Source organism: Rattus norvegicus, chromosome 19, assembly GCF_021556685.1.
Source record: "Rattus norvegicus strain SHRSP/BbbUtx chromosome 19, alternate assembly SHRSP_T2T, whole genome shotgun sequence".
NCBI lineage: Eukaryota > Metazoa > Chordata > Mammalia > Rodentia > Muridae > Rattus > Rattus norvegicus.
In genome coordinates this window covers 28695001-28721225 of record NC_141552.1, presented here as the reverse complement: position 1 = coordinate 28721225, position 26225 = coordinate 28695001, and the positions used below count along the sequence as shown (strand labels likewise).

Below are 26225 nucleotides of genomic sequence, written 5' to 3'. Positions count from 1 at the left end.
TCCCTCACCATCCTCACTGCTCCCTCACCATCCTCAGTGCTCCCTCACCATCCTCAGTGCTCCCTCACCATCCTCACTGCTCCCTCACCATCCTCAGTGCTCCCTCGCCATCCTTAGTGCTCCCTCACCATCCTCACTGCTCCCTCACCATCCTCAGTGCTCCCTCACCATTCTCACTGCTCCCTCACCATCCTCACTGCTCCCTCACCATCCTCACTGCTCCCTCACCATCCTCAGTGCTCCCTCACCATTCTCACTGCTCCCTCACCATCCTCACTGCTCCCTCACCATCCTCAGTGCTCCCTCGCCATCCTCAGTGCTCCCTCACCATCCTCAGTGCTCCCTCACCATCCTCAGTGCTCCCTCACCATCCTCAGTGCTCCCTCACCATCCTCAGTACTCCCTCACCATCCTCAGTGCTCCCTCACCATCCTCAGTGCTCCCTCACCATCCTCAGTGCTCCCTCACCATCCTCAGTGCTCCCTCACCATCCTCAGTGCTCCCTCACCTCCCTCAGTACTCCCTCACCATCCTCAGTGCTCCCTCACCATCCTCAGTGCTCCCTCACCATCCTCAGTGCTCCCTCACCATCCTCAGTGCTCCCTCACCATCCTCAGTGCTCCCTCACCATCCTCAGTGCTCCCTCACCATCCTCACTGCTCCCTCACCATCCTCAGTGCTCCCTCACCATCCTCAGTGCTCCCTCACCATCCTCACTGCTCCCTCACCATCCTCAGTGCTCCCTCACCATCCTCAGTGCTCCCTCACCATTCTCACTGCTCCCTCACCATCCTCACTGCTCCCTCACCATCCTCACTGCTCCCTCACCATCCTCACTGCTCCCTCACCATCCTCACTGCTCCCTCACCATCCTCAGTGCTCAGCCATGGAGCAACCTTGAATGAACATCTCTGGGTCTTGGTGTCCTCCCACACAGAGGAGCACTGTTCGTAAGAATACATCCTCAGGGATGTTTCCAGAACCCCATGAACCAGCCTACTAAAGTGCTCTGAATGGGACCTGCTAACACAGTAACAAAGGCAAGATGCACCACAATAAGCGTCTCTCATTGTCTCTGCCTGTGATGAGCAGGATCAGTCCCCAACCCATCTTTACTCCAGCCGGGATAAATATAATAGCTACAGTAAGAGATGTGAACCAGTAAGCTAGTTTCGGAGTCAGTAAGTCCTGTTCCACTGATACCCTGGGCTCCTCATTGTGGTTTTTCTTGCTTAGTTTTATATTCCGGGTCTTGGCGCATGCCTGCCAAGCACTGTGCCATTGAAGAATATAGCCGTGCTAGACTCCTATCTGCAAGCATAACAGAGTATCATTAACAGTGTTAGGGATTGGTGCTTGCCTATGGGATGGGTCTCAAGTTGGGCCAGATATTGGTTGGCCGTTCCCTCAGTCTCTGTTCCATCCCCTGTCCCTCCATTTCTCGTAGACAGGATAAATCTTGAGTCAAAAGTTTTGAGTGGGTTGGTGTCTCTCTCTCTCTCTCTCCACTGGGGTTCCTGCCTGGCTACCTCAGGTGGCCTCTTCAGGTTCCCTATCCCCAATGCTGTGAGTCACAGCTAAGAACACCCTCATTGTTCCTAGGCACCTCCCTTATCCCAGGTCTCTGTCTCTTCCTATCACTTGGATGTTTTAAAGAATCTCAAGCCTTGAGCCTTGAGGCTGGCAGGACTAGATGTGATTGTCCATATCCTTCACTAGGTGGAGCCAAAACCCAGCGAATGTACCAGCCCAGGCGGGCCGCTCCCCGAGGCTGCTTTTCCAATAGCAGCCGCCAGATGGCGAGGCCTGTCCGCTCTGAAACAGCTGGCCCTAGAGAACCCTGGGCCTTCCCAGCTTGGAGTTTCCTCCCTCAGAGGCCTTGTGCAGGAACAGTGAGGGGCATTGAACTTCATCCTTACTGGAACCCCACAAATGGCAGTGGCTGGCACTTTCTACCCAGACGCAAGCACTAAATTCGGTAGGCGCTTGAAGACTTTCATCTCTTGAACTAATGTATGTATGCGCGCACTCAGGCACGCACGCACGCGCACACACACGGGCGCGCGCGCATGAACACACACACACACACACACACACACACACACACACACACAAACACACACACACACACACACACCAGCAGCCATTACCTAGAAGAGAAATCTACAGAGAGCATATTATTATAAGGAGAGTGGTTGGTTTTTTTGTTTGTTTGTTTGTTTTTTGAGTGTCTGCTGCATGCGTGCCAGGCAGCGTTAAGTGTGTAATAAGCACTAACTGTTATGACAGCCCTGAGTGCCGGTTGCACTGTTACAGGACCAATACAGGAAGTGAGGTTGTCATAGAACTAACAAGCCACCAAGTCACCATCCGCACATGAATATGGTTGCTAATGACTGGCTCTAAATCAGGGAGGACTTCCCGGAGGTGTATTTTGAACTGACTTTGAAAGTATAATACTCTTGGATTGACTTCTGGAACAAGAGGAGTCAGGAGGTGGAGATCAGAAAGGCACAGAGGGGATGCTGAAAGTGGGCTGAAGACGGCAGGGCGTGGGGGGAGTGAAAGGTATGCCTGGGGAGCGGCTGCAAAGAAATATTCAATAGACCTAGCTTCCAGCATTGTATAGACTTGCTGTGTGTCCTTGGTCAAACCACTCAACTTCTCTGGGCTCTCTTCTTCCTATCATCAGCAAAGGTTCCATTGGGTGTTCTGTGAGACAGCACTTACCACAGTTCCTGGCTCAAATCAAACTCCTGGGAATGTGTTCTTTGTGTGTGATCTTGCCCTGGGAAGCCCTCCTCAGTGCCTCAGTTAAGTTTCCCCATCTCCCCACGGTGAGGTGTGGAATATTACAGTTCAGGAAGTATACAAGGGCTCTGAAAACAGAAAGGATGTCTTAGTGTGGATCCTATGTCGGTGGCCTCAAGTGGATCATCTCAGTGTTCTCAGCTCTTAGCCAGGGCTACTGGCGTCCTCCCACCAGTTTGTCTATTAGACAGAGAGGTAGTAGTGGGCCATCTGCAGGAATTATGTTGAATGACACAGTAGTGAGGAAGCAGCCTTTAGCATGCCCAAAGATGGTCCAGCAACTGTGTCCCCACTAGGTCTCTTTCCAGGGCTCTTTCTCTCTCCAGGCACCAGCTAGAAAGGAACTATTCAAACATGCCAACACCTTCAAGGGAAAGCACTCTCCTGATTCGGAGCAGGACTGGGGTACCTGTGGTGCTGTGGGTACCGGGACCATCACAGGGGATGGATGGTGGACCTGGAGATGCTCTGAGGAGAGGAAACAGAACAAGGACAGCTGGCTGCAAGGCTCAGCCAGGCCTATCCCTCCTACACCCCGCCCTCAGGAATTGTCAGCTCTGAGGTGTTTTCTCTGGAGCCCTGCAAAGAGGCTTTCCATCAAAGATCTTGATAGACAGGCCTCCTTGCTCTACCCCACTGCTTACTGCCTTGAGGATTCCTTCTGAGGGGCCCTGAAAGCTGAGCATTGGAGTTTCCAAATCCAAGGGGCATGGGTCAGTGGGGTCCTCCCTGCTGGGGGATCCCAGCCAGGCTGAGACAGTCCAAGAATGAAGAGCTCACTGCTCCCGAACCTGAGCTTCGAGACAACAGCAGCTACAGCATCCCTTTCTCCATGAACTTCCGGCCCCCTTGTGAGGACTTCTACCTCATGGTGGCAAAGCAGGAAGTTTTGAGCCCCTAATGGAGGGAGAAACTCCAGGTCCTCTGTCTGGCACCTTGGTAGGTAGCTCACTGGCATTGGTCACTGGGGACTATTTCCTAGGGCACTCTTGGGTACAAATAATAAAAACGCTATCAAGGTTGCACTAGCTATGAAAAGAGCTCATCGAACTGGGAAATCTAAGACTATGTTGCTTTCAGGTAAAGCTGGATGCAGGGTTTCAAAGTCTTCTGCCCCATCCCCCTTTAAGGCCTATCCCTCCCCTCCCCACCCACATATACATACATTCAAACTCAGTGTGTTGGGGCCTGGTGTTTATAATTTCAGCACTTAGGAACTGAAGCCAGCCAGCGTGGGCTACAGAGAATCAAAAGAGACTGAACGAAATATAAACAGGCTCAGTGAGCGCTCCCCCTAGCATGTACAAGATTCTAGGTTCAGTCCCCACTGCCCCAGGAAATTAATCAAAGTTAATGAATGAGTTAAAAACTAAATTCTTAATGTGCCTGTTCTTGTGCCCATTTAGCACCGTGACCTAAAGGCCCAGAGGCCTCTCTGGCATGAAGCCCACACTTGAAAGGAAGTGTGGCTTCCATGTGTAAGTAGGTATGCTGTTATCAGAAAGATAGGAGGGATAGGGCAGGTCCAGGCCACAGCTCTCTGGTGATGGGTTTCCTCCAGAGCCTCTCAGACAGACGGCCACTGAAGGCAGAAGCTGTGGGTCTGGTGCTCAGTGGGAGATGGGGAAGTAGGAAGAAGAGGAGGAGCCAAGAGCGTGGGGGCAAGCAATGGCTCAGAACTCAAAAGTTCAAGAGGGAAGGCAGGAAGGTGGAGGTGATAAGGACACGAACTACTCTTGTGTCCTTCCCCACCAGCTAGGACCTCCACCTAGCCAGTCTACCTAGCTGGTCCAGTACAGACAGAACAGCGTCTTGCCTGTCCTCTGCCTCCCCAAGTGCTGTAAAGGAAGCCTTCGGTCTCTGGTACTTGGGCCTGCCTTTCCATGTGCTCACGTTAGGAGAATGGTTCACGTATTCAAGTTGCTGTTGAGGCAGCAAGTATTTATTGAGCAGCTACGGCGTGTGAAACCTGTGACGTCACTGACATGCTAGTGCTGGACTCAATGCAAAGTAAGAAAGGAAATAACAAGACCGTTCTGAAGGCTGGAGAGGTGAGTCAGCCAGTGAGAGGGCTGGAGGACTACACGAGCATGGATCCCAGCACTCTGATTTTGTTAAAAAGCCAGGCTGTCTCAAATGTACATGGAACCCCAGTGCTGTTAAAGGGAGGAGACAGGAGCAAAGAGCTGATACTTTCTGGTTACCAACCTAACTTCTAGGTTCTATGAGAGATGCAGACTTAGGGAAACAGGGCAGAGCAATGGAGCAGGATGCCAGACATTCTCCTCTGGTCTTTGCGTGTGCACATATGGACACACATGCATACACTACATGCACGCCCAGTGTGCCTGCATGTGTGCATTCTTGTGCATGCACGTGCGAGCAAAGACACAAGCAAATGACTTTTAAGGAAAAGATTACTTTCAAATGAATGTCACTACCACAAAGGGGTCAACACCGGCATGAATCCTTTCAGAGACAGTCAGTCAGGGACAGTTTCATTTGAACTGAAATGATTCCCCCCCCCGGCCCCCCCAAAAAAATGGCTTTGCAGGTCTATGGAACACTGAGCGTGACATTGAAAGCCTCAGTGTTAGAGCTGGGCTTGCTATGGGGTTAGACCCTAACTGGAGGGTGACTGTGACTGCAAGGGAGGGACTCAGTGGTGCAGGCTCTGCCCCTACAGGCCATCCTGCACCACTAGTGTGTGGGAGCCTAGAACTGTTCCCATCCATCTGGCTCCGGGGAAGCCTTTGCCAAGGCCCCTTGAGGGTTGTGAGTTCTGGGCCCTGGAGAAGGAATGAGAGTGGATGGCTAGGAGTGTGCCTCTCAGGGGAGGGCAAGAAGCACTCAAGGGTCATGGCTTCCCAAAGTTTCTCAGAGGGCCAGCCTAGCTCATATAAATTGGCTTCTGGCAAAGACAAACCAAAGCCAGTCAAGGGGACTTACTGGCTTACACAGTAAACTTTCAAATGGAACCTGGCTTTTGTACAGGGCTGGGAGGCTGGACAGCCTAGTGGGGGCAGGGAAGAGGAAGTGGAAGGGGGTTCCCCTTTCTCCTTGGTTCATGACCCCATTATCATCTTTGTGTCATTTCCACTTCAGGCAGGCCCTGGTCTTTTACTGCCCGATACCATACCAAGCTCACTTGCAGCTGAAAGGCGGGTGCATCCCAGACAGAGACCAGAGGACGTTTCTGAATTACTGGCTGGTTTCAGTGGATTCTTAAAGCCCAGCTCTGATCTCCGCTTTGCCAAGGGGTGTGGATTGACTTTTCATCCAAGTCTGTGCCAGGCGGCCACTGTGGAGCTGGAAGCAGGTCACATCCTCCTCTTCGTAGGGCCCAGACTAAAGACCAGGTCCTGAGAAGGCACAGATGACAGATGGCCACCTCTTTAAAGCTTTTGGCACTTGCATTGCCACTGCTGATTCTGAGCAACTGGATTTCTAGCTCTTGAATTTGTTCTCTGAGTCCTACCAAGTGTATCTCAAATTCCAGGAACGGTGAACTCCCGGAGCTTCCACACTCTGACTGGAAGCGATCTGCCCTTCTCAAGCAAGAACAATCATCTTCTAATAAGAAACAAATTGCCCCTAATAACGATGCCCTGGAGCCAACAGGAGCCAGAACCAGACCTGAGATAGTCATCAGCCAGACCATCACTAGACCAAGAATGTTTGGCTATGCTCTCTTCTTGTCCTCTACTTTTGTTCTGCCTCCCTGTATACCCTGAAGCTCTGGTAACACTCAGAAGCCAGGGATTGGGGTCATGGTACCTGTTTCTTCCTAACATGGCTACACTGGAGAGCAAACCACATCCTCCCTTCTCCACCACTCAACTTTTTCTGATTGGACTCTTGGCTGGCTCTGGTCAGGTACCTCTGCCCTAGAACTCCAGGAAGCAATTCCTACTTCTGCAGCACACAGACCCTGCTCTAATGCCATTAGAGTTCAGTAGCTGGAACAGTGTGCATAAAAGAAGTCTTGAATGAATGAGTGAAATAATGAATGTATGCTTGCCATAGCCTGACACCTGCCAATCACAGTCTGGGTAGTTTTTCAGGACTGTGGTGTTACTAGTTGGTTTTCTATTACTGTGAAGACACATCATGTCCACTTATAAAAAAAATCAAATATTTAATTGGGGTCTTACTCACAGTTTCAGAGGATGAGTCCATAACTATCATGGCGAGGATCGTGGCATCAGGTAGGCAGGCATGGTGCTGGAATAGTAGCTGAGAGTTTCCATTGAGTCCAAAATTTCTAGGCCAGGAGGGAGGGAGCTCCAGTACAACTGGGCCTAGCATGGGCTTTTGAATCTTATACCCACTCCACCAATAATGACAGACCTCCTCCCATACGGCCACAGCCCCTAATCCTTCCTAAAACAGTTCTACCGTCTAGAGACCAATCATTCAAGTATATGAGCCTATGGGGGCTATTCTCATTCTAACGACCACATATGTAACAAATTTCTATAAATAAGGTGGTTTCGGGGGCCACACACTCCCCAGGGAGAATTCTTCCTCACCTCTTTCAGCTCCTGATGGGTGGCCCACAAACTCTTGTGGAATGCTGTCCTCTGGACATAACATGCTGATGTCATGAAATCAGAACAATTGTGAGTACCCACACAGAACCCTCACAGGACCGGAGTGCATAGCATTCATTCCCTCGTAGGGGAAGAGAAGGCTCATGGGTCACACGTGAGTGACTCACATGGCTGCATGTTGGAGACACAGGAGGCCTTGCCCTTCCCTGAGGAACATATAAGAAAGTAATGAAAGTTGATCTGGAGGGATGTTTCTTTGTATGGGTAGCTCTCGTAAATTGTCCATAGTCCTGAATGTACTCCGTCTATAAAAATGTACTGCTTCGATAAAAACCCCAATTAGGGCCATGCTGATGGTTCCATGGGACAAGGTACTTGTTTCCAAGCCTGGTGACCTGCGTTTGAACAATCTCTAGAACTGTTCTGGAACTTCCTTTCTCCTCCTGGGATATGATTCGGATCACATCTCTCTTGTCAGTAGCATCCCACAGTTCCAGTCCTTGTCTCTACAATTGTGGTGTAGGAGGAAGGGGTCTACCCTGATGTCCTTCAAGGTGGCTAGCTATCTAACATAGGAGACATGTGGGCAAAGGTGACAACCATAAACCCCTGACCAGGTGGCAGAGAATAACAAAGTCGTGTCTGAAGGGGATGACCTAGTCTCAGCTAGTGGCTGTCCTATGGAAACTGGTACCCATGACTGCCAGGTCTAGGACATTTTTAAACAAAACCAGAAAGTCTGATTTTTACATAAGGCTTCCCAAATTTCAAAATGCTATTCAGCCCACAAGCCACGAGTTTTCAACCCCTGCTTAAGTGAAACAACTTTTTCCGCCGTCATCACTGGCTCTCCAACTTGGCTCTCTGGCTATCCACAAGACTGGGTGGCCAGGAGCCAAATGGGCCTGAGCCAGAAGAAACCCCCCCTCCCCAGAGGTCCTCTCCATCCCCTCTAAAGCCCAAGCTGTCCCCTCAGATGGCCTACCTCCCTTCTACAGATTCTGGTCCCAAGAGACTCCTTGCAGCTAACCCTGGCAAATTGTTCTATAGCCTGCTGGGCAAGTCTGAACTTGTCAGAAACCCACTAGACTCAAGCCACTAAGCTTTCTGAGGATAGAGGACATAATCTTTACCATGATCTCCAGTGCCCTCAGGCAGGTGATGCTGGCTACCTCAGTACATGCCCTGGCTTCTTAATTAGACCCAGATCACCCCAATCCCACCTCCTTTCCAGATTGTCCTTGCTGGCTCCTGGGGCAGGATAGCCTCTACCTTTAAGACAGGGGAAATTTCCCTCTCTGATAAATCTTGCTGGAAATGTCTGTCCTGCTCCCACCCTGTGCCCCAAGGTTTAGCTTTTCCAGGAACAGCTCAGAAGTCACTTCTTCCAAGAAGCATTTCTAGACTGTCCTTATTAGTTGTGTGTGTGTGTGTGTGTGTGTGTGTGTGTGTGTGTGTGTGTGTGTGTGTTGAGAGGGGGGGTAAGATCAGACTGGGTTGTCCTTCCTAAGAGAGGGGACATTTCTCAGGGTGGAGTGCTGTGTTCGCCACTGTGTTGTGCCCTGTTGAGGACTATCAGTGAAACCAAATAAACGTGAACTTTCGAGAAGGAAGGCAGGCTAGATTCTATTAATTTCTGTCTGGCTTTTTCTACGTCTTTTCGTTTCCCCACATGGCTCTATGACTGATGGTCTAACATTTCTGCTTTGGACTCTCATGAAAGGTCGGGGTCCTCTTGTTTCTAACTATCACTTCTGTGTCCAGGAGTTCAATGTCCTGATCCCAGCATCCCTCCAAAGACAAGGCAGTGATCCAATCTTTAAATAAGAGTCTGCAGGACTCACACCAGTTGTTTAAAGAGGACCTCGGTGTAGAGGTAGAGTGGTGGTCCCCAGCTAGGGAGCAAGAAGGCCTGGAGTAGCTGGAGGCAGAAGGGGGATGGGGAGTGGAAGAAGAGGTGGGAAGAAGCTGAGAAAGGGGTTGGGGGTGGGGAGGAGAGGGGCGGGTCGGACCTCACTCCCCCACCCTCCCCACTTCACCCGGTGCTGCCAGCAGTCTTCCAGCCCAGCCGGCCACATCTGGCGTCTGCCCGCCCTTGTTTCCGCTGCATCCAGACTTCCCCGGGTGGCTGGAGGCTCTGTGTGCATCCAGAACTTTAGATATACAAAGGGATTACTAGGACCTGCAAGCACCCGCAGCCGTGGTGCGTACTGGTACGTGGGATCCCGTTATGAGACCCTGAGCCCGGAGAAGCTGAGGCAATTGAGTAAAGGGGTCTCAGAACGCCGTGGAGAGCAGGCGCCAGCCGGGTGGACCCCAGGGCACAGCCAGCGACCTCAGGGTGACACGCGGAGCCCGGGAGCGCAAGGATGGAGGCACGATTGGTCTGGGGAGTGCTCGTCGGCCCTCTGCGGGTTCTCTGCGTCCTGTGCTGCCTGCTGGGCCACGCCATCGCTGCACCGTCGCCCATCATCAAGTTCCCCGGCGATGTCTCCCCCAAAACAGACAAAGAGTTGGCAGTGGTAAGTTGCTACGCTGGCTAAGACAAATTTAGGAAACAGAGGACACAGGCCACCTTCCCTCTGACCCCCTCTACTGGCACACAGCATCGGGAGGGACTTTCATAAACATCTTTAAGGGTCTCTCTTTTGGCTAGTTGATGGAGAGGTTGTCTTTTGTAAACAATGAGTGGGGAGCTTGGGTAAGCCACTGATAAGTCACTTGGGGAAGTTCAGGGTACATCCAAGGGACCAGGAAGAAGCAAAGGAGGGAGGTGATTGCCTTGGGAAACATCTGGAAAGGGTTGTTTTTGTGAATAATAGGGACATTGTCTACTTACCTAGGGGATTTGGTTCTAGGCGAACTTTATAAATAAATGTCTTTTGGACCCAACAGGAGAGCTGGCAACAGAACTTTTGGCAAGCATCTTGTCAGGCCTTTAGGGCAATCAGTTTAAGAGGGAATCTCTTGAAAATGGGGTGGGGGGTGCTTTGGCATAAAATTTGTAAAAGCCTTTGCACACGAAAGGCTAGCCAAAGCAAGGCTTGGCAAACTTCTGGGAAACATTGGCACACATCTAGAGACTGGACTTTGGTGGGACTCTGGAGGGGACCATTTGGCAAGTAATTGAGGTTGGAAGGGAAGCAGAATGTGCATTTTGATGGATGCCTTGGTTGAAGGCAGAAGTTATCCAGGATAGTCCAGGGAGAGTTTCTCTGAACTTTTCCCCGGGGTCAGAGGACATAAGGAAAACAGCCCACCAGGCTGGCAGGCCTGAGGAGCAGGAGCTGAAGGCCAGGGCACGGGGTGGGGGCAGACTGAGCGGGGCTGGGGTCGACCAGCGGCCAGCACAACCTCCTTCTTGGCGGGTCTCCAGAGCTGCTGCTCGCTTGATGTGTGAGCTTGCTTCTGGCTCTTGTGCGCCCTGGCAGCAGCATTGTAGGGAGGAGTTAAGCTAGGAGGAAGCTGCAAAGCGATACCCACAGCAAGGAGTAGACGCCTCTTGCCATCCACTGGCCATGGGTTGGCTTAGATGCTTAGCTGGGTCTCAGGACATCTGTATCTTTATTACTTTTATTCGATCATTTTAGAAATCTTCCAGCCAGCCTCCTTCCTCCCCAATCTACCCAGAAGTAGGACAATCACTTGCCCTCAAAGGACACCAAGTCTCTTTCTACAATATTTCCTTTACAGCAATGGTTCTCAACCTGTGGGTCTGACCCCCGTGGAGTGGATGGAATGATCCCCTCGAAGGAGTCACATATAAGAGATCCTGCACACTAGATCATTACATTACGATTCATAAAAGTGGCAAACTTACAGTTACGAAGTAGCAACAAAAATAGTTTTATGGATTTAGGGATCACAGCATTAGAAAGGTTGAGGGATGCCTTATAGCCTTCGTCCTCCCTGGTAGATGGATCGGGAGATCTTAAAATAGGGCTACTTTTTTTTTTAGGGTCTAAAGCATTAGAGATGTGCTTGTTGGCTGAAATTGAGAGTGGGACTTCAGCAGTATTTACCTGGCTTCCCAGGTCTTCTGTAGCCTAAAGAAACCCTTGCTGACCAGAGGAAGGGCAGGTGGAGAGAAATCAACAAGGTGGCCAAGGATGGTACACACCTTGGGAGACCAGGGCAGGGAGTTCCTACTTAAAGTGAAAAGCACCACCCTCCAAAGAGAAGAAACAAAAAAGAGAGAAAGAATGAAGGAAGAGAAGGGGGAGGGGAGCGGGGGAGGGGGAGAGGGAGGGAGGGAGGGAGGGGGAGAGAGAGAGGAGAAGAAGAAGGAGGAGAAGAAGAGGAGGAGGAGGAGGAGGAGGAGGAGGAGGAGGAGGGGAAGAGGGGGGGCTTTAAAACTTACATGATCTTGATTCCCTGCAAATCCTGCATTGACCTACTGGCCTGGTGATCTCTGATGACTGATTCAACTTCCAGAGTGGCTGCTTCTTTGTGATAGATGGTCAGGGTCCTTTTGGCACCATCTTTGTGATAGATGGGCAGGTACTTGTAGATTCCTGGAAGAGTGTCTGGACCTTAGGAAGCACTCGGTACACATTAGACATTGTTACTGTTACATTACCATTGTGGTCACTTACTACCAGCTCCCCCTTCCCCCTTGGCTCAGAGCCTCCAAGCAGGCGAGAACCAGTCATGAAGAACTACTAGCTCCTTTTGAGGTCCCTGCCAGCCTTTCCAATGTATCTAAGTTGGCATTTGTTTGTGACCCACATTCTTGCATCAGGTTTTGAATCTTCCAGACTAGAAGTGCCTGTCTTGACCATTGGTTTACCCCAGCGGTAGTACAGGCATTGATACATTGTAGTCATCAAACAATGCTTGTTGAACAGCTGGTTGGTAGTTTGGGGCAGACCCTCTAAGGAATAAGGCCGGCATCTTTTTAGAAATGGTGGACATGAGATTTGAACTCAGATCTGCTACCAGACCCCATGCACACAATCATTGGATTTCTTCATAAGAAAAAAAAAATGTGAGGAAAATAATGATTCCTAGGTCTGTTGGGAGGTTCAATCAGATAGGAGCAGGGGTTTGAGGTTTCATGCATGGGCTTTGGAGCATGACTGCTTGTGTCAAATCCAGATCTGCCATTTTGAGAGTGGTGCCTTCTTGAACAAGTTTCTTAAGCTGTCTACTTTTTCTCTGCATAATGGGAAGAGTGTGTGTGTGTGTGTGTGTGTGTGTGTGTGTGTGTGTGTGTGTGTTACATAAGTTAACACCTACTAAATTAAAAATTCGAGAAAATAAAAGGTGGCAGCTATGACCTTTACAAATGGATCAATCCACTGGTGGGTGACAGAACTCATTTGGGAGCCTAAGACTCTTCAGATTCCTGATTCCATACTGTCTAAGTGAGTGTTTGGCAGAAGTTGGGGTCATGTGCATTGCCATCCCAATGTGTCTCCCAGCTTTAAGAGTACCTGTCTCTTTCAGCAATACCTGAACACTTTCTATGGCTGCCCCAAGGAGAGTTGCAACCTCTTTGTGCTGAAGGACACCCTCAAGAAGATGCAGAAGTTCTTTGGGCTGCCCCAGACAGGTGACCTTGACCAGAACACCATCGAGACCATGCGGAAACCAAGATGTGGCAACCCAGATGTGGCCAACTACAACTTCTTTCCCCGCAAGCCCAAGTGGGACAAGAATCAGATCACATACAGGTGCCAAGAAGGGGCTGGGGACACAGAGCCAGTAGCCCAAAGGATGTGTGTTTATGAATTGCTTTCCCAATTCAGGGGGTCCATGCAGTGTCATTCCTGAGAGCTGAGCATCCAGGGGCTTTGCATACAGAGTTCTTGGTGTATGGAGCCAGGCAGACCTAGACTTGAGTCTCGTATTCACTGATCATGGGGGCACTCTCCTGCACTTAGAGTTGGTATCTTGGTCTATGGAACAGGGCTAAGAAATCTGCTCCTCATAGGGCTGGTTAAGGAACTACAGTCGATTAAATGTAAGTCAAAAGCATATACAATGTTTGATACAGAGCAAGTGTTAGTGACTGTTGTTATCATCTGGGTCACTGGGGCAGGTGGAGGAAGCTTGATGATCAGCCCATAATTGCATTCTTCACTGAATAGTGTTTTTATGATTGGTTGCTAACTGGGCTAAGACCTCTACTCTAGGTGTCTGATATTAACTAAGGGTGAGAGCTCTGCCCTTTGTTTGACATTGTGCCGTTTATTTTCCTGGTGCCCTTGTCCCAGATAGAGTGAGGGATGAGAAGGTTTGAGATTCTGGAGACATCAAGGCAGCATAGGAGGGTGTTCTCAGTGAGCTTCCCTCAACACATTTGCCGTACCAGAACATTACACACACACACACACACACACCCCACAAACACAAACACACACACACCACACACAAACACACACCACACACACATACACACACAAACCCGCACACACACACACACACAACACATACACAAACACATACATACAAACACACCACAAACACACACACCACAAACACACACACACACAAACATACACACATACAAACATATACACACAAACACACACACATACATCACAAACACACACACACCCCACAAACACACACACATACACCACAAACACACACACACACATCACAAACACACACACACAAACACACACACCACAAACACACACACACTTACAAACATACACACACATACAAACATACACACACAAACACACATACATACACACACACCACACACACACACACACGCGCGCGCACACGTACACTCTATGCCCATAGACACTTGCACAATTTCGAATATACACAGTCATATACATTTCTGTCCCCTCTAGGATCATTGGTTACACACCTGACCTGGACCCTGAGACAGTGGATGATGCCTTTGCTCGGGCCTTAAAAGTATGGAGCGACGTAACTCCACTACGCTTTTCTCGAATCCATGATGGGGAAGCTGACATCATGATCAACTTTGGTCGCTGGGGTAGGCAGAAGTGGACTGGGGAGTGGGTCAGCACAGAAACCGTGGGACTAGGCAGACATTTGAGAAGTGTGAGGATTCTGAGGGCAGCTTCCGGGAAGTGTAAACATCAGATATGAGTCAGGCTGAGGTAGCAGAGCGTGTCCCAGACGCTGGAAAGCCACACACAGCCATCGTAGCAGAGGATACAGTGCACGTAGAATACCCTGTAAATGACAGCCCCTAAGTGCATATGGCTACTCGGACTCAAAGTAATAAGAAAGACCTTTACAATCAAAATTCAGTAGTCCCGAGAGCAACTCGAGAGGAAGCGGGATAGAATCTGGGGCCAAGCCACCATATTAACTGGCATCAACATACATATGAGGGCTAGTAGTATGGATACTAGGAGGTAAAGCAATAAAGGCAGAGGGCAGGGGAAGAGCAATGTGAACCTTGAGGTAAGGAGGGGAAACGTTCTGTCACAGTCAGCCTGAAAGCTAGCTCTGTGGATAGTGATGACAGTCGGGGCATGGTGAAGAAGACAGTGTTGGTGGGAGGGCATGGCTGTCAGGAGGGGATGGGGTCATTTTATCATGCTGTAGTGGCACTGAAGACCTGGGGGGGTACAGTGTTCCTGATAGCAACAAGCATAACAAAGGTCTGTCTGTGGTGCAGGGTAGAGGACCACATGGCCATGAGTAGCATGTGTTGTTGGATGGCAGCAATCAAGCTAGAGCTTTCCCATTGACTCCCTGCAATGTTTACTCCGGATAACCCCAATGGGAAAGGGGAAAGAAACAGGTGTTTGGATGGCTGAGACCCTCCTAACACAGATAAGGGTGTGGCTGGGCTTAAGGACTCAGCTGCGGGGGGCAGGGAATAACAAACACTAAGAGTCAATGTGGGTTTCAGAGCATGGAGATGGATACCCATTTGACGGCAAGGATGGACTCCTGGCACATGCCTTTGCCCCGGGCACTGGTGTTGGGGGAGATTCTCACTTTGATGATGATGAGCTGTGGACTCTAGGAGAAGGACAAGGTAAGATAGCCGCCATCAGCCTTCACTCCCGTCTCCTAGCAACCCAAATCAGCCTTAAGCTCTTCATTTCCTCTGATGGGCTCAGGGCAATGGGAGGAGGAGGAGGAGGGAACTCAGCCTCCAGGATGAGCCCACAGTCCAGTGTCTGAGGATGGCCCTGGAGAGGTGGGTCCCACGCTTTGTATGTCTTGCAGTGGTCCGAGTAAAGTATGGGAACGCTGATGGCGAGTACTGCAAGTTCCCCTTCTTGTTTAATGGTCGGGAATACAGCAGCTGCACAGACACTGGCCGGAGTGACGGCTTCCTCTGGTGTTCCACCACGTACAACTTTGAGAAGGACGGCAAATATGGCTTCTGTCCCCATGAAGGTGAGCCTCTACCCTGGCCCCAACCCTCACCCTCCCCAGGCCCCAGCCTAGGGTTCCTGCTATGCCTACATCCCCTGAATTCCATAGGCCAGTCAACCTTCATCCCTTCCTCTATCCAGTATCCTGATGTCAGATGTCATTGTGTGCCCCCCTTCTGTGTTGCTTTAGGGACAGGCACACATTCTAAGAAGTGCAGGTGTACAAGTTCATCATCACCGTGTGAACACAGTATCCTACACAAGCTGAGAAGGGTTCAAAGTCACCCAGTCAGTCTGACCTTAAGGACCACTGTCACATAGGACCCCCACCCTGTATGTGGTCTGTTGTCACTTAAATATCATTTTGGGGTGCATAATCATATCTGCTTACGTCTTTATGTTTAGCTAATTCGCTTAATGTGACTTAGCTTTATTATTTGTAAGATCATGGATTTGATATATTAATTATCTTTTTTCTAATGTACACGCGAATGACCTTGAATGTGTCAAAATTCTGTTTTGGGGGGACACTTGACACTTCTTGTAAGACCTAGGGTTCAAGGACAGGAGGCTAGAAGAGAGGTGAGGCCTAGAGACAGATCAAGAACTTATCAGTAGGAGGGAACAAGGCTCATTCTAAGCTGGTCCCTGACCCAAGTAGGGACTCCAGTCTTGAGAATATTAGTCATTCCTCCCACACTGGGCACACTGCACTAAAGAAAGTCACTTAAAGTGCTCAGAGCTATGACATCTGACTTTGCCTTCTGTCCCTGTGTCATAACAGTATCCAGCTCTATTCAGAGTGAGTGAGTGTGTGTGTGTGTGTGTGTGTGTGTGTGTGTGTGTGTATTCATCAGATGTCGAAACATTTTCTCCCTTCTACCATCTACTGAGGTGAAACTGTGAAGGGGCAGAGGATGGGTACTGATGTACGCACTCAACCTACTTTGAAAGCTTTGCTTCCTGAACACACTCTGTAATCATAAATCTTTATAAAAGTATACATGACATCATATTTGGCCAAGCCATCTCTCTTGATGGCTCTAGAAATCAGAAAACCCAGAAAAATGTTGGAGAAATGGGAGAGAGAAAATACAGACCTACTCCTAAGTATTAGCTTGTTCCCTAACCCATAAAGACATTCCTGGGTCATAGACTAAGGGCGGTCTGTTTGGGGTGGGGAGGACCTGTGATTGTATATAATTGTATATGGCTGTGACTCTCCCCGTCCCTATTGCAACATAAGCCTAGCACCAATCATCTGGACAGAGGAGAAGGAACAAAGAGCTTCTAATTGTCCTCCTGTTTACGATTCTTCTTTTCCTTCATCTGTCTTTGTGGGGTAGATCCAAGGGCCTCACACATGGTAGGCCTGCTCTCCTCCACCACAGAGAGCTCAATCCCCAGCCTTGTTTATGCTTTTATCACAGAGGCTAAACTTCGTACTAAGTCTCAAGCTATTGACTGTTAGCAAGTCAGAGGTTTTAAAATAAAAAACAAACAAACAAACAAACAAACAAACAAAAAAAACCTGTGTCTTGCGTTTCCCAGTAGGCCATGGTGGAAACATAGAAACCCTTTCCGGAGTCAGCCCTTCTGTTGATACAGGCTTCATGGAGAGATGTGGAAATAGCCTTGAACTTCTCAAGCTTGGACAGGTCGCCTTTGTGTCAGACATTAGCTATTGATTTGGTCCTCGGCCAGGTTCAAGTACGCACAAGGCACATGTGTTTGGGTCTCGGGACAGCGATTCTGATTACTCAGCCCCTCCTGACTGCTGACTCAGTGTCTCTCCTCTGACCTTCTCTTTGGGAAGAGGGTGGGTCCCAGAGGAGATGGGACTTCTGGGTGGCAAAAAACACAGCTGATGGGATCAAAGTTATCACTTAACCCTCCCTGACTCGGAACCACCAGGGCCTCTGCTCTCAGATCTGCCTTTTCTCTAAGTGCTACCGTTCTCCGTCCATCAGGAAAAGGCTTCCTGTTCGGGGGAGGGGAGAACAGCCATGAAGATAGAGACCCACCCCCATTCCTGCATCAGGAGTCCAGGGGTTGGGTTCTCTTCGGCTTGTGGTAGAGTTAACAGACCCAGTGAGGTCACCTCTGGCACCACTGTGCACAGATGGTCCTCGTTACGCACTTGTGGTTTTGCTAGTTGGCAATTCCAGACGCACACCATTTTGTAACTCTGGAGTGGAAGCAGGGATGGGAGCCTTCGGGGAGCTCAAGACAGGCTGACCTTGATCCTATCTCTCCCCATTCTCCAGTCCTGTCCTATCCTGTGGTCATCAGAGTAGGAGGCTAAGAGAGCAACCGCTCTCCTTCTCCTCTCCCTTCCGTAGGGTTTGGTTATAGCAGCAGTGGAAATGTCCGGAAAGGACTGAAACTTTCTCAGAAAAGCATTTTTCTCTAGTAGATACTGGCTTTTTAAAAAATTATTTCAGACTAGTGTAGGTGTGTATGTCTTTGTGTGAGTATATACACATGAGTACAGGTATCCTTGGAGGTTAGAGGCATCAAATCCCTGTAGCTGGAGAATGTGTGCTGGGAACCAAACTTGGGTCCTCTGGAAGAGCAGCCATTGCTCTTTTGTTTTGTTTTGTTTTGTTTTGTTTTGTTTTGTTTTGTTTTGTTTTTCCGGAGCTGGGGACCGAACCCAGGACCTTGCACCTGCTAGGCAAGCACTCTACCACTGAACTAAATCCCCAATGCCCAGCCATTGCTCTTAACTGCAGAGCCATCTCTCCAGCCTCTAGAAATTGTTTGCAATTAATATTTTTTAACATAGCAACAGCTTGTCTTGTATGAACAAGCGAGTGGGTGACTAGCCAGCTCTGCCCAGACATATATCTCCCTCAATGGCATCTTCTCTCGCTCTTCCCCTCCCCAGCCTTGTTTACCATGGGTGGCAATGGAGATGGACAGCCCTGCAAGTTCCCGTTCCGCTTCCAGGGCACCTCTTACAACAGCTGTACCACCGAGGGCCGTACAGACGGCTACCGCTGGTGTGGCACCACCGAGGATTATGACCGGGATAAGAAGTATGGATTCTGCCCAGAGACTGGTGGGTATCACTGCCTCCCTCTGCTCCTCAGAGGCAAGCATTTTGCCATTTAATACCCTCTTGTCCACCCACAGCATCTGCCTCAAGACTAGCTGCTGGTACCACATGGGCATGGGAGTCCGTTGTTTCAAGTGTGCAATTGATTTCTGGCCGTCGGCTCGCACCCTGCAAGCCAGTCTGCACCAAGTCTTTCAGCTCTGACACTATATTTCTCTCCCTTCCTCTGACCTTGAATCTTTCCTCTCACCTTCTCTTGACTGTATCTCTTCTCTGTCTTCCCTATTCATCCTTTCTCATTTCTCTCTTCTCCAACATATGTCTACTGAGCCTGGTTCTTGAAGCTAAATCAGAGATTGGAGTTTGTAAGAGTGTGCCTAAAGGCTCGTCTTCTAGGGTGGTGTGTTGAGACCATCAGCTCACTCAGCCCTCTGGGTCTCTGGCCTCTCTGCTCCTGTCTATAAGGGTACAGTTCTAGACACTGAACCATGGCTACCAGGATTTAAACCTTGGGTCTGGTATTTACCTTCAAGCATTATTTGCTCAACAAGTTTCTTAATCTCTGCAAGCCTCTTTAAGACGAGTCCCATCTATGACATGGAGGTGCCACTATAGGGTCTCTACTGTACCAGGGCTATTGATGGAGGTGAATAAGATGGCTCGCTACCCAGTGAGTGTCTGATAATGTCACTGTTTTGTCATTGGTTCCTGGCAATGGCCTCATCCTCTGCTGCCCCTTGACCTGTGTTGCTTACCCCACAGCTATGTCCACTGTGGGTGGAAATTCAGAAGGTGCCCCATGTGTCTTCCCCTTCACTTTTCTGGGCAACAAGTATGAGAGCTGCACCAGTGCTGGCCGAAGCGATGGCAAGGTGTGGTGTGCAACCACAACCAACTACGATGATGACCGGAAGTGGGGCTTTTGTCCCGACCAAGGTAGGAGACCCTGGCCTTTGGATAGAGACACTGGACACTCCTCCATACCAGAGCAGGAACATTCTGAGGCCCAGACTATGGTCAAGCATAGATAAGATATTCCCATTGTACCTTCAGACCTAGCCATCAGAGCGGAGACTCTGCTCAGCCTCAAGGAAGACAGGTCGCCTGCTTAGGTCCAGCCAACTCAGGCGGACATTCATAGAATTAGTCCCTATGACTAGGAACTGATCTTGGGTGGGGATCAGCCCTGCCGTCGCTTTCCTTGCCTTCTACTCCAGTCACCCCTCCAGGCAGGAGACATTCAAAAACCTTCGTGTTGTCTTTGAGCAGGGTGCTTTGGGTCCAGCTTTCAGTGCCTAGAGGCCCAGGGCTTCAGTTTTTCAGGTAGCCCAAAACGTTTAGGTAAAGAGATAGATCCAGGATCTGCCAGAATCAGGTGGGTCTCTGTTCTAATTTGATTTTTGTTGTTGTGAATAAACAGGCAGGGAGGAAAGAGTTACTATGAGGCTCATGCTCCCAGGTTGAGGAAAGTCAGAGCAAGAACCACAGGGCAGGATCCCGCTCTGTGGGTGGCTGGCTCAGAGGCTTTTGCTTACCTAGCTTTCCTGTATATCCCAGGATGTATGCTCAGGGAACGGAGCTGCCTATAGTTGGGCATGCTCTCTGCACCTCTTACTAATAAGGCAGTTCCTCAGCAGCATGCTTGGAGACCAACCTAATGGAGACAAACACCCAATTGAGAGTTTTTAATGGTGATTCTAGGCTGTGTCGCATGGAGAGTTCATGCTCACTGGGGTGCTCTTCCCTTCTGTGACTATCGTTTTATTTTATACTGAGGTGCACCTTGGTGATTGCCAGCGGCTGACCAAATGAGTTTGTCTTAGGAATTTTCCTCGCCCACCAAATGGTATCCCAGGATATAGGCTGGCACCCCTGCTTTTGGCAACTTCTGCCTAAGGTGGGGATCTCCATAATATACTGGTGGCTTAGATAAGCAACATAAAACTGACTCTTCCCTGAGTCTGAAGGTTGGAAGTTTAAAACCAAAGTGTCCCCCTCTCCCCCCGCACGAACCTGTATCACTGCCTTGTCTGCCTCAGACATTACATGGCGCTCACTGCTCTACATCTGCACTTGTCCCTCTGTCTCTCTTCCTGTGAGGTCATGGCCATCAGTGGGTTAGGAGCTCATCGACTGTCATGTGATAGCATCTTAACCGATTCATTCATTTGACACAGGGTTTCACTCTGCAGTCCAAATTGGTCTCAAGCCCACAGCCCTCCTCCTTCAGCATATCAAGTACTGGAATTATAGATAGGTAATACCAGTCTTAGCTCTGGCTTCCATTTTAGTGATATCTGAAAATAGGATCACTAGGTCACCAGGAAAAGAATTTTATTTGTTATTATCATTGTTATTATTATTATTATTATTATTATTATTGATATTATTATTATTCATATTATTACTGTCCAGCCTGTGGGGTAACTGAGTCATAACACAGAGGGTGCGGCACATGCTTTGCCTGCTCTCCGTGGCCAAGCCTGAACAAGCCATACGGGCATGGACATGTTTTGTTTCAGTTTCCCCATGGGACCAGATTTGCTGGCGCTCATGAGGCCAATGTTATATCATCAAGCCACATTCCCAGGGGAGTGGTTTTTAACTCCCTTCTCTGGGAAGAAATGGTGAAACCCTGAGGCCAGAATCTCCTTTTCACTCTCCCTCTTTGAGATCCTGAGCCGCGTGTTTTAATGTTAACTCTCACGAAGGGCCAGGAAGCGGGAATTTTAATAGATGGGCCTTGAGGCAGATGCCCCCGTCTCTCTCCTTCACACCACACACAACCATCATTGGGAAAGGGCAAGAAGATGCTGGCCGGCCTACTCAAAAGCAACAATGCACTCAGCACAAGGGAAAACCAACACATGCCACTTCTAGAACTTTTGGCCCCGCCCTGGAATTGTCTCCCCCCAAACTCCTTCCTATGAGGCAAGTTTTGATGCCTGTCTTATTTCTCTCTTGGATTTTACCTCATGTCCCTGCTTTCGCATTCAGGATATAGCCTATTCCTTGTGGCAGCCCATGAGTTCGGCCATGCCATGGGGCTGGAACACTCACAGGACCCTGGAGCTTTGATGGCCCCTATCTACACCTACACCAAGAACTTCCGACTATCCAATGATGACATCAAGGGGATCCAGGAGCTCTATGGTAAGCCATAGCTTGATGGCCTCTGAGGGGAGAGGTGTCTGCAAGTATCCCACAGCCTAGGTGAGAGGACACAGAAGTGGAAAATGCCAGACCTCATCTAGTCAGAATGGCCGGAGACATCATCAGGGGACATGGCTTGTCCCTGGTCCTCAGGCTCCAGAGTAATGTTCCGAAGGGCTGCTCAGACAGCCCTGTCCTTTCTAAACACTAGTTGTCCATGGCCCTCTTGGTTCCCCATTTCCAGGGCTTTCCATGTGCTAGGTATATGAGCTGAGACTGGAGAAAGGAAGTCGGTCTGGCCCAAGGTCAACTACATTTCAGCAGCCAGGTAGGGTTTAGGATCCCGAAGAGTGAGCGGCCTATAGGGCAGGATTTTCTCTGGCACGGAAAGGGTGCTGCTAGTTCTCCTAAGATGCTGTTGTTTCATTTTGCCATAGAAACATAATAACTGCTTCCTGCCACCAATGATGCTTTTTTTGTCTGTGCTTTCAGTGAGGTTAGAGGCTTAAAAATCAGTCAATTTCTTTAAAAAGAAATCAATTATAGAATAGTCCTAGTGGTTCCTGGCCCAGGCCAAGCAGTAAAAATAGGGAAATCCATGGACTCTGAACTCAGGAAAGAATCAGAGATATAGACAGTGATGTGTGACATTGAAGTCCTACTAAGGACACATGCTGGTCGAAATGCTGCAACAGTTCACCTCCCTAGACTCCACTGTTGCTCATCCTTAGGAATACAAAAGCAAATCCTTAAGAAAGTGCCACACCTCTACTGACACCAGCCAGCCTTCTCTGTTCTTAAAGGGAGAGCCCACAAAAGATTCAAGCGTCTGTTCCCCTCCCTAAGCTCAGGCTGCCCCAAGGTAGACTTTCTTCTCTTTTTTGTAGCCTTAGCAGATTAAGTGAGCAGTATTGGGGTTCCAGCCTAGTGATGAGAAGCCTTGTTGCTGGGGAGAGTCTAGGGACAGTTGTCTCCCCATTCCTTAGGGCCCTCCCCTGATGCTGATACTGACACTGGTACTGGACCCACGCCTACACTGGGACCTGTCACTCCCGAGATCTGCAAGCAAGACATTGTCTTTGATGGCATTGCTCAGATCCGTGGTGAGATCTTCTTCTTCAAGGATCGGTGAGTGAGGCTGCTTTTTGTCTTTCTTACCCTCTGGCCTCTGTTACTTCCCATTGTTCTTGTGTCCCCACGGTTGTGGAAGACTCTTTGGGCCTCATAGAATGACCTACAGGAAGCAGTTTTGCTTGTGTCTCACCACCCACAGTTCTTGGTGGCTTACCACACAGGTGGTTTTCTTGAATTCTGGGTCTACCAGATGTCTAAGCCTTATGAATCAGCAGGCTGTCTGATATTTTCTACATGCCACTCATTCTCCCATAATTTGTGGATACTTGTGGTAAATGACAAGGCATAAGAGGCTAAATCAAACCATACACACACATTGAAAGATTTCATGCACTCAATATCTGAGAATCTTCTACTGGGCATCCCAGTTCACTCAGCCCAGTCCTAAAAGATACATTGTCCTATCATACAGCAAGGCACATTTAGACATAATTCTGAAGTAGGGCAGAGAAGAATGTAGGGGAATTAGCCAGTCTTCCATTGGCCTTCTCCCAGAAGACTATTGATCTCAAGTGACCAAACTGCTGTCTGTATAGACAGCAAGCAATCATAGGTGGAGAGAGATTATTTCCTTCATTCTACAAGGCTCTGGTCATGACAAATGGCCGAGAGTCACCCTAATGCTCTGGCTGTCTGGGTAATGGGAAGTACTATCTAGGACCTTGTAAAAAAGTCCATTCATTCATCTATCTATCCATTGTCTATTCACCTATTTATACCTACTCCAATCTATTAATCCATCACATACATATGTCTGTAACTATTGATTCATTGATCGATCTAGCAAGCATCATCCAATTATCCACTCATCCATTCATAGAGTATAACAGAAAGATGGGGGTGGAGATAGAAAACTACACTAATTCTCTACAGGTTGTATGATCACCAGCAGGCTGTTTTCTTTGTGCCTCAGTTAGCCCATTTTTAAGATGGGGCTAATATTTTACCCTATCAAATAGAGCAGATATAAGGATTAGACGAGTTTAGTACTTAGAACAATGCCAGTATGTTTGTTTGGGCCCATTAGCCAACATCTTACTAAATCATAATTTAGCATCTGTTTGCCAGTTGCCTTGATGGGTTTCAATGATAGCTAAGGAAGGGAAGACAGTGTGCTGGGGGTAGAGGGTCTATTTAATGTCACATCACTGTTCCCAAAGAAAGTGCCCACACTTCCTAGAATGGAGGTGATTCTAGTGATAGGAATGCCAGGTTAGGAAGCAGAAATCTGAGACAGAGACAAAAGTTCCAAATGTATGCAGTGTGGGTCAGAGAAATCCATGGTGTTTCTTTCCTCTGTTCCATGAAGGGTTTCTTTTCAGACTCAGGAGCAGTGCGGGACACAAATGCCCTGCATTTCTCAGAGTCTATGTTCTCAGTAGGTGACCAGAAGAGAGAGAGAGAGAGAGAGAGAGAGAGAGAGAGAGAGAGAGGAGACTTAAAATGCAGTAAGTCAGATACAGTTAGGTGTTAGTGCCTGAAGCACTTTTAGTGATTAGAGATGCTACTGGTGTCCTGCTGTACCTTGTAGAGAAGGAGAAGGGGTAAGTGGGGACCCTATCTTCCAGCAAGGTCTCCAGCTTGCAGCATTTGCCTCTGTGGAAACTGACCATGCATGGAGCTGTCAGATACGGGAATCAGCTCTGAGCCAAAGCTCAGGCCAAGGGTGGTTCTGACACTGTATCATACTTTCTATCAAAAGGACTGAAATGTATGTTCAATGGAGTCATCGGATTGATCTGTAAATAATTAAACAGTAACTGTGCTAGGCTCTCGGTGCACAGGGCAGAACTAACTCTCCTTGAATATGGAGTCTGGAGTTAGATGCGGACTTAAACCCAGGCACGGCCATAATCTATCTGTGTCGACAGCAAATAAGGATCATGTCGCTGTTTTGTGTGTGCTGCTTCAAGAAATCTCTCTCTCTCTCTCTCTGTCTCTCTCTGTCTCTCTCTGTCTCTCTCTCTCTCTCTCTCTCTCTCTCTCTCTCTCTCTCTGTCTCTCTCTCTCTCTCGCCCCAGATTAAACAGTGGGAGAAAAATTAGCCTTTTGTGGTATAGTGTCAAGGGATAAAGCTGATTTAAGAGGCATAGAGGGGTTGGGGATTTAGCTCAGTGGCAGAGCGCTTGCCTAGCAAGCTCAAGGCCCTGGGTTCGGTCCCCAGGTCTGAAAAAAAAAAAAAGAAAAAAAAAAGAGGCATAGAAGGGTCTGTGACTTATCTTTGTCCATTGACACATCTGCATGACATGTATCCAAGATTGGGTTCCAAAATGACTGCCAGCGGCCATTAGGATCACAGGCTTCCCACATCCAGCCAAAGTGTGGTATGAGGTAGGACGAAGGGGGGGGGGAGGGACGGAGGGAGGGAGAGAGGGAGAGAGAGAGAGACAGAGAGACAGAGAGACAGAGAGAGAGAGACACCAGTCTATCTGTTCAATCTTGTCATGCTGATGTAATACACATGGCAAGAAATGTTAGGCTGACCAACTTTGGCAAACAGAGTCACCGAGAAGGCTTGTTCAAACACAGTCTCAGTCATAAGCCAGAGGATTCTGCCCTGCAGATCTTAGGCTCACCCTTCTAAGGCAAGCCCAGGTACTGCTGGGGTCCCTGATCTGAGGATTGCCCTTGGAGATCGGTAGCTTACTCATGACCAACTCGAGGAGCAGCTGAGGTTAGCTTTTGTCTTTGTAACTCAGTGACAAGTCCTGCTACAATGTCAAAAGGTTGAGGACACCTGGGACTAATTCCCAGGATCAGGATGAGGTCATGGACACCTGGGGCTCCTGGTGCTGAAGGATAATTGTAAGTGTGGAGCTGAGAGGAAGGAAGGAAGGAAGGAGAAAGGGGGCAGGGAGACAGATAGACAGACAGACAGCAGACAGACAGACAGGCAGAGATATGCTGGGCAGATCATCAGGCACACGTGTTATGCAGTTATGAGTGTTACATTTTACAAGGCTCATTCATGAAAGTGCTTGGCGCTTAATTGGCCTCCAGTAAATGTAGCTCTTAGTTGCCAAAGCACATAGAACCATTCCATTTAAATTCCCAAAATGCTCTGTGGTACTGTCAATTGCTGTCTTGGTTGGCTTCTCATCTAATAAGGACGAATGAGATAAACAACAAACACTCAGTTTTGGTGCTGAGAGCCACCGAGAAAGGAAACACAAGAAACAGAGACCG

At 48.9% G+C, this 26225-nt stretch overlaps 1 protein-coding gene and 1 long non-coding RNA gene across 2 annotated transcripts in view; one reads left to right on the top strand and one right to left on the bottom strand.

Annotated features, from left to right (window-relative positions):
* The first annotated feature begins 9442 nt into the window (after positions 1 to 9442).
* The window catches only part of Mmp2 (matrix metallopeptidase 2), a 27551-nt gene continuing 10768 nt past the window's right edge, over positions 9443 to 26225 (top strand). Inside the window, 9 exon segments of the mRNA NM_031054.2 lie at positions 9443 to 9886; positions 12813 to 13039; positions 14177 to 14325; positions 15217 to 15345; positions 15540 to 15713; positions 18582 to 18755; positions 19515 to 19688; positions 21750 to 21905; positions 22892 to 23033. Coding sequence (NP_112316.2) covers positions 9734 to 9886; positions 12813 to 13039; positions 14177 to 14325; positions 15217 to 15345; positions 15540 to 15713; positions 18582 to 18755; positions 19515 to 19688; positions 21750 to 21905; positions 22892 to 23033 — 1478 coding nt within the window. The 5' untranslated portion in view covers positions 9443 to 9733.
* The window catches only part of LOC147999341 (uncharacterized), a 7124-nt gene continuing 5054 nt past the window's right edge, over positions 24156 to 26225 (bottom strand). The window contains exon 2 of the long non-coding RNA XR_015643548.1: positions 24156 to 26225. This exon is cut by the window's right edge and continues 444 nt beyond it. This is a non-coding gene — a long non-coding RNA (uncharacterized LOC147999341).